The sequence below is a fragment of the Gekko japonicus genome, unplaced genomic scaffold (assembly GCF_001447785.1).
Source record: "Gekko japonicus isolate JY-2015 unplaced genomic scaffold, Gekko_japonicus_V1.1 scaffold336, whole genome shotgun sequence".
Lineage (NCBI taxonomy): Eukaryota > Metazoa > Chordata > Lepidosauria > Squamata > Gekkonidae > Gekko > Gekko japonicus.
Window position 1 is genome coordinate 1217226 of NW_015172014.1, and position 8522 is coordinate 1225747.

The following is an 8522-nucleotide window of genomic DNA, read 5'->3' on the forward strand; positions in this document are numbered from 1 at the left end:
TTCTTTCTTCTTCTTTCTTCTTCTTTCTTCTTCTTCTTCTTCTTCTTCTTCTTCTTCTTCTTCGACAAAAAAGTTCTGATTCAATGCTGCGATGGACCAAAAGGCAGCTTCCTGCATGGCTACTGCTGGCCACTCCAGCCTTGCCCCAGAGACAGTGGGTCGGATTCCTGTGACCCCTGCGGTCATGGCCCAGGCCCTGGGATGGGTGTGGGGCCAAGCAGCCTGGGTTTGCCCTTTAGAGTCACTACGGGCAGTGCAAGCAGCCTCTCTCTCGACACGGGGAGACCTTTCGCTGTGCCACGGCAGCCCTTCTCTGTTGAGACCATCGCAGCACAAAGACTGCTCAACGCAAGCCGCCCAGACCCGTGTCAAGCAACCCAAAGGGAGCCCCACTCTTCGCTTAGTAGGGGGCACCTCTGTCTGACCTCCTGGTTCTCTTCTGGGCTCCCTTGCAGGATGCTGCCCTACGGCTGCCTGTCCATCGGGGACTGCGTGGGCCTCATCGAGGTGGTGAAGAGCTCCCACACCATCATGCAGATCCAGTGCAAGGGAGGCCTGAAGGGGGCGCTGCAGTTCAACAGCAACGCCCTGCACCACTGGCTGAAGGACAAGAACAAGGGAGAGGGGTCAGTTCGAGGCACCGCCGGGCAGCCAGCGCCAGGGGACCCAGCCGGAGTCAGGGGGCCTGTGACGTGGGTCTTTGTTCCATGAGGGTGTTAGAGGGGACCCCGAAGGGCCCTGACCTGGATAGCCCAGGCAAGCCCGATCTCATCAGATCTCGGACGCTAAGCAGGGCCGGCCCTGGCAAGCACTTGGAAGGGAGACCTCCAAGGAATACCAGGACTGGGACGCAGAGGCAGGCAGTAGTAAGCCACCTCTCTGAAACATCCAAACCTGTGACTTCCAGGCACACGCACACACAAAATACTCACCAAAGAAAACAGAAGGGACCCTGAAGTATCAGGCCAAAAGTCCACGAACGGCCCCAGCACCTGCCTCTTCTGGGGAGGTTCTTTTTAGCTCTCGTAACATAAGAGCATCAGAAGAGCCCAGCTGGACCAGACCAGGGAGGGTCCCTCCAGTCCAGCCTCCCGTCTCACACAGGGGCCAGCCAGTCCCTCTGGAGGGTCAACAAGAGGGCAGGGAGGCCGAGGCCTCCCTCTGATGTTGCCTCCTGGCACTGGGATCCAGAGACTGCCTCTAAATGTGGAGGTTCCTTTTAGTAGCCACTGACAAACCTCTCCTCCATGAACCCCTTCAAATCTCCTTTTAAAGTGGTCTTTGCCTGTGGCCATCACTCCATCCTCTGGCCGTGAATTCCGCATTTAAATCAGTCTCTGTGTAAAGAAGTATATCCTTTTGTCCATCCTAAATCGACTGCCCATCAGCTTAACTGGAACTCACCCCTGTTGTTAGATCCAGCTGCTGGGAATTTGCCAAGCCCCTTGAAAACACCGTTTGAATGAGTGGCCATCCCCACACCCTGTGACCGCAAATTTCCATAAATGAAGGACCCCCATATTCCCTCCTGGGAAGTCCCACTTCCTCTGGAATGGAGCCGGAAGCTGGGCAGGAGGCAATCTGGAGTCCAGAGAAAGGGATGATTTGGTGTAGGTTTGCATGGGGGGGGGGCGCCAGGAGCACAGGGGCGGGTCAGAGGATTCAGGGGACAGGCCATTGAGACTGGGTCCTCCTGGAAGATAGCCTGGCGGGGGGGGGGGGGGGGTTGCGTATTGCGTTTGTGCAAATTAACCCTTTCTTGCCTGGTGCAGTTACGATGCAGCCATCGACCTCTTCACGCGCTCCTGTGCCGGCTACTGCGTTGCCACGTTTATTCTGGGCATCGGGGACCGGCACAACAGCAACATCATGGTGAAGGATGACGGACAGGTGAGTGGCTTCCAGCTTTCAACCTCCCTGCCCTGACTTCCCTCCCACCTTCTGTCCCACCCACTGGGGAGGGGGAGTGGCTGGGTGACAGAGCATGTTCTTTGCCTGCAGAAGGTCCCGGGTTCTATCCCCGGCAGCAATCTCCAGTTAGAAGGACCAGGCAGGAGGTGATGGGAAAGACCTCTCTGCCTGAGACCCTGGAGAGCTGTAAAGAGGGGCCATGGCTCAGTGGCAGAGCCTCTGCTTGGCATGCAGAAGGTCCCAGGTTCAGTCCCCGGCATCTCCAGTTAAAAGGACCAGGCAGGAGGTGATGGGAAAGACCTCCGCCTGAGACCTTGGAGAGCTGTAAAGAGGGGCCGTGGTTCAGGAAGAGCCTCTGCTTGGCATGCAGAAGGTCCCCGGTTCAGTCCCCAGCATCTCCAGTTAAAAGGGACCAGGCAGGAGGTGACGGGAAAGACCTCTGTCTGAGACCCTGGAGAGCTGTAAAGAGGGGCCGTGGCTCAGTGGAAGAGCCTCTGCCTGGCGTGCAGAAGGTCCCCGGTTCAATCCCCATTCCCCAGCAGTATCTCCAGTTGGGAAAGGTGTCTAGCCTGAGACCTTGGAATGCCACGGCCAGTCTGAGTAGACAGTATTGACTTTGATGGGTCCAGGTTCTGAGTCAGCACAAGGCATGTGTTCATGTGTTCCTATCATGGTTCCCTGTGCCTTTGTCCTCATTGGCTCTGGTGCCCCCCCGGGGAAAACAAAGCTCCATGATTGGCGATGCTCTGCCCTCCGTCTCCCCCCCCCCCCCCCCCGCGCCCCAGCTCTTCCACATAGATTTTGGGCACTTCCTGGACCACAAGAAGAAGAAATTTGGCTACAAGCGGGAACGAGTCCCCTTTGTCCTCACCCAGGATTTCCTCATCGTCATCAGCAAGGGGGTGCAGGAGTGTACAAAGACCAAAGAGTTTGAGAGGTAACAGCCAAGGAGTCCAAGCGCTCGTCCTGGGTGCAGTAGAGTCTCTTGTGCGGTCTTTCTCAACATTTGTGGTAGCTTCTCACTGGCCTAAGCTAGCGGACACAATGTTAGAGACATTAAAACCAGTGGAGCAGCTCCACACCGACAGGGGCATCGGGCGAAGCCCTCAGGCGCTCCTCCTGGAGCAGGGGGTCCCCTGCAACTGTGAGCCAGAGGGCACCGGTGGAGTCCTCACAGTGGGCGGGGGGAGCTGCCACAAAGGAGGCAGAGCCAGCCACAAGACGCCTGGAGAGACCCTGGGCAGGACTTTTCTTTATTTATTCAATTTATACCCCGCCCTCCCCACCAAGGCAGGCTTAGGGCAGCTTACAGAAAATGCATATAGAAATACAATTAGAAGAAGAGAGAGATTGGATTTATACCCCGCCCTTCCCTCGGAGTCTCCAAGTAGCTTACAACCTCCTTTCCCTTCCCCTCCCCACAACAGACACCCTGTGAGGCAGGTGGGGCTGAGAGAGCTCTGACAGAAACTGCCCTTTTAAAGACAGCTCTTGTCAGAACTATAGTAGAAGCCAAAAATGAGAGATCACAGGAGGAAGTGGAATTCCCAAAAATTACATTCCCAAAAATAACGAAGAGCCAATAAAGATGTCACAAAAACGTTTACTTTAGTAATTTCTGTAGAAAATTTTCTTCTAGTAGAAATTACTTCTTTTTCTTCTAATTTTCTCCTAATAGAAATTTTCTTCTAATAGAAATTACTACAGTAAACGTTTTTGCAACTTATCTTTATTGGCTCTTTGTTATTTTTGTCATGGATCTTGTCAGAACGATGGCTTGCCCAAGGTCATACAGCAGCTGCGTGTGGAGGAGTGGGGAATCCCAGATTAGAGTCCGCACACTTAACCACTACAGCATCATAAAAACAACCAAAGACCATAAACAAATCAGTTATCCTAAAGTACTGGAACGATATTCAGATAAAGTGCGAGAGCAGAGAATTTCCGATTTAAACAGGACTCCATAGGTGGCAATAATGATGGTGTTCCTGCGCCAGCTCCGTTGATATGCTTATATATGTGCCGCGTGGGCAGGCTGAAGATGGTGAGGCCAGGGCACAGGGACCGTCCCCGGTGCATGGTGTAGCTGTTATTGAGGCTACGCAACACTCCAGGAAGAAGCTCTGTTTGACAGGATGCCTTGTAAGATGAATGTACTGTTTACAAATATTTTCTTGCCGACTAACCGCTTCCCTTCAGCCACACAGTAATGTTCCTTGTGCTGTGGCGGTAGCTACTGCCAGAGCAGGGATTTTTTGTTTTTTAATCCGCACAAGCCAGTCAGAAGCCCTGCCGAGGAAAAGCCCCACCTGGCCCACCCACTTTCTAAAAACGCTGGGCAGGCATCAAGAAAGGTGTTGGGATTCCCTGCTCCAAGGGTACGACCAAGACATCCATAAGAACATAACAGAAGCCAATGTTGGATCAGGCCAATGGCCCATCTAGTCCAACACTCTGTGTCACACAGTGGCCAGAAATACCAGGTCCAGCAGTGGGGCCAGGCCACCAGAAGCCCTCCCACTGTTGCCCCCCCCAAGCCCCAAGAATACAGAGCATCACTTGCCCCAGACTGAGAGTTCCTATCTATACCTTGTGGCTAATAAGGGCCACTGATGGACCTCTGCTCCATATGCTTATCTAATTCCCTCTTGAAGCCGTCCATGCTTGTAGCTGCGACCACCTCCTGTGGCAGTGAATTCCATGTGTGAAGCACTCTTTGGGTGAAGGACTTCCTTTTATCCGTTCTAACCCGACTGCTCAGCAATACATAATCCATAAAGACAGCCGGCTGACTCCTTTGCTGTGCCTGCCCAGTAAGAATGCCCGCCCGCCTGCCTTCAGCCACGGCGGTCAAGTGACACATTGCTAATACCTGACTGGGTTGGGTTGTGGGCCCTCTGCCTTTTTCAGGGGGAGGGGCTGTTTAAACTGAAGTTACATTTAAACAATCAAAAGAGTACCTGATTGAAAGGAGGGGACAGTGATGTCACGGGCCTTACAGGCCATCTAGTCCAACCTCCAGCTCAGTACAGCCAGACAATGGCTGGAGATCTCTTGGAATCACAACTGGTCTGCGGGCAACAGAGGTCAGCGGCGCTGGGGGAAATGGCCACTTCGGAAGGTGGCCTTATACCAGTGATGGCGAACCTTTTAGAGACCGAGTGCCCAAACTGCGACCCAAAACCCACTTATTTATCGCGAAGTGCCAACACGGCCATTTAACCTGAATACTGAGGTTTTACTTTAGAAAAAACAACTCAACGGAAGATGATCCAAACAAAGTAAGGAAAGCAATCCCAAATGGTTTCACTTACTTGAAATTATTTGGCAGAGAATTCGACACTTTAATGATGGTCTGGGCCTGGCTGGGGGGATGGCACGCGTGCCCACAGAGAGAGATCTGAGTGCCACCTCTGGCACCCGTGCCATAGGTTCGCCACCACTGCCTTATACCCTGCTGGGGTTCCTTCCTTCCCCAAACCCCACCCTCCACCCCCCAAACTTCCAGGTATTCCCCAACCCAGAGCTGGAGACCCTCCCTGGCGAGGAAGGGAAGGTGTTTTGTAATGTGACAAACACCCAAATATCCATTGTCTGCACAGCCCCTTTGGCCTCAGACCAACAGCACTTTTTCGGCTGAATCTGAGCCCCAGGAAAAACGTGGGCCTCACAATATTTATTTATTTATTTATTTATTTATTACTTCGATTTGATATACCGCCCTAACCCCCGTGGGGGTCACTGGGCGGTTTACATGTGGGGTGCTAGTCACATTGAACCCTAACTAAGGCCACATTGATTCTATGGGTGGGGCTGCCTACCGGCACCCAGGTGGAGGCTGGTGTTGCTTCGGCTCAGCTGTTCTTTTTCGGCTCCATTCCCGGCAGCTAGCTGTTCTTTCCTGGCACTTAGGCAGTCAGGCGGTCTGATACACAGGTGACGTCCTCCTCCGGTCCGGCTGCGTCCTTCAGGCTCCGCCGCGCCCTTGGATGATTCAGGTGGGCAGCCGAGTTGGTCTGAAGCAACAGGACAGCGTTTGGGTCCAGTGGGGCCCCTTTCAAGACAAACAAAGTCTTAATTCTGGGCACAAGCTCTCGTGCACATGGAAGCTTGTACCCAGAATTACACTTCGTCGGTCTTTAAGGTGCCACCAGACCCAAACTTTGTTCTTGTACTTAACGAGATTGTTCCAGAGAGTAGCCCTGTTGGTCTGTGGGCTCAGAGTCCAGGAGCCCCCTTGGAAACCAACACGATTGGCAGAACACGGGGCTCCCTTTGCCAGCTGCACGGGATTCGTATCTTATGGCAGGTGCTAACTTCCTGCCCCTGAATTTCTCCTGTGCTGTAATCCAGCGGAGTACAGCGCGCCTGGCACCTCTGCCTCCTGAGCCCCCTGCTTGGCAACAGCCCTCCCCCCTTCTGACTGGGAGATAAGGATGTGGGGGGGGTGTCTCCATTCCAACTTATATCTGATGAAGGCAACTTTGGCTCTCGGAAACTCGGGCCCCGAAAGCCTCGCTGGTCTCGAAGGTGCTGCTGGACTGGGACAGAACTCTTGTAGGGGCCACATCCGCTTGCCGAGAGCTCGAAGATTTCCAAGTGCCTCAAAAGGTCTGCTTATTGCCATAGGGGAGGTAGGCTCTTGTTTTGTTTGTTGTAGTGGTTAAGTGCGCGGGCTCCCATCTGGGAGAACCGGGTTTGATTCCCCACTCCTCCACTTGCACCTGGCTGGACGACCTTGGGCAAGCCATAGTTCTGGCACAGCTGTTCTTGGGAAAAGAGCAGTTTCTGTCGGAGCTCTCTCAGCCCCACCTACCTCACAGGGTGTCTGTTGTGGGGAGCGGAAGGGAAAGGAGTCTGTAAGCCGCTCTGAGACACCTTTGGGTAGCGAAGGGTGGGGTATAAATCCAATCTCCTCCTCCTCCTCCTTCTTCCTGCCTAGGCTCTCTTTGGGTTTCCATTCCTTTCCCAGGAAACCCAGGAGCCAGAGCCCGCAGGCCTTCCCTCGGGCCTGTAGCTACAGTGGGTATCTCGGGGCCCAGCCCCCCGGCTTCCCATTTTTTATTTTATTTGTGATGCTCCCTTGGGGGGGGTGCCCCCCGACTTACTTAAAGGCCCCCTGAATTTAAAAAGTCCTGGCCACGGGCCTGCCTCCCCTCCTCGCCCAAGCCAACAGCCCGCTCTCCGCCCCGACAGGTTCCAGGAGATGTGCTACAAGGCCTACCTGACCATCCGCCAGCACGCCAACCTGCTCATCAACCTCTTCTCCATGATGCTGGGCTCCGGGATGCCGGAGCTCCAGTCCTTCGACGACGTGGCCTACCTGCGCAAGACCCTGGCCCTGGACAAGTCCGAGCAGGAGGCGCTCGAGTACTTCACCAAACAGATGAACGAGGCCCACCACGGCGGCTGGACCACCAAGATGGACTGGATCTTCCACACCATCCGCCACATGCCCTTGAGCGAGGCCAGCCACGACTGACGGGCGCAGCCGGGGGAGAGGACACGTGGGCCCCCGGAGAGGCCAGGGGCCAGGACGACCCACGCCCTCCTTCGAGTTCCTTAGGTAACCTGGTTCCTTGTTCTCTCTTGGGACTGGCAGAGAGACCCCCCGGGAGGCCTGCAGTGCCCGAGGAAGGTGAGAGGAGAGGCCCAGAGGCAGAGGAGTCCGGTCGAGAAGGAGGCAGAGAAGGAAGTTGGGAGCCCGGGTTCCGGGGTGCCTCTCAGAGACAGGCGAGAGGGCGGTGTTCAAAGAAGACCCTCTCTCCTCCCCGTTTTTTCTTCCACAGAATTTAAATTCTCTTCCCTTCTTTCGTTTCTGGAGTTCCCCTCCCCTCCCCTCCCCTCCGGGCAGCTTTATACTTGAATCCTCCCCCACGCCTTTCCTCTTCCTGCCCCCTCTTGTAATTCCTTGGGAAGAAGACGGAGAGAGTGAGAAGGGGAGAGGGGGGTGGCAGCAATGGGGTGGGGGGAGAAGAAGTGTGAAGACCCCCTTTTCTATTTCAGGGTGGACTGCAAGAGAAGGAAACAATACTTGAAAATGTCCAAAATTGGAAAGGGGGAAAAATAATAATTTTCTTTCTTTCTTTTTTTTCAAATAAAATTTTAAAAAGAAAGAATTTGGATTGGGAGGAAAAAGTATGTTTTTGCTTTGGGTCGGAAAGGAGGAGAGGGCTTGTGAGGGTCTTTCTGACTCTTCTTGAGATGGGCCCTTCCCCGCCTCTTTGAGCTGTGTGGGGTCTGCTCCTAGGACTGGAGGCTCTGTGCCCCACGCCAGAGGGGTCACACGGTTAAGTCGGATGCAGCAAAAATGAACAGCAGCCTTGTCCCACTCAGTTCCAGTCAAATGGTACCCGTGGCTCAGCAGTACCATCTTCCAGCCAGGGGATCCCGAGTGGGCGAGTCTTGTGGCACTACAAAGACGGGGACAACACTTATTGCAGCAGCAATTTTCATGGGCTGAAGCCACAATGAACACACGAACACAGGCCTTATACGGAACCAGACCCTGGGTCCATCACAGTCAATACTGTCTACTCGGGTTGACAGCGGCTGTCCAAGGTCTTAGGCAGAGGTCTTTTACATCATCTACTGCCAGATCTTTTTTCTTT

General features: G+C 54.1%; 1 protein-coding gene across 1 annotated transcript in view; it reads left to right on the forward strand.

Moving 5' to 3' along the window:
• Nucleotides 1-7801, forward strand: part of LOC107118085 (phosphatidylinositol 4,5-bisphosphate 3-kinase catalytic subunit alpha isoform-like) — a 31478-nt gene extending 23677 nt beyond the window's left edge. The window contains exons 20-23 of the mRNA XM_015420325.1: nt 456-626; nt 1773-1890; nt 2697-2848; nt 7108-7801. Of these exons, the coding sequence (XP_015275811.1) occupies nt 456-626; nt 1773-1890; nt 2697-2848; nt 7108-7393 (727 nt within the window). The 3' untranslated portion in view covers nt 7394-7801. The remainder of the gene's footprint in view (nt 1-455; nt 627-1772; nt 1891-2696; nt 2849-7107) is intronic.
• Nucleotides 7802-8522: the final 721 nt, after the last annotated feature.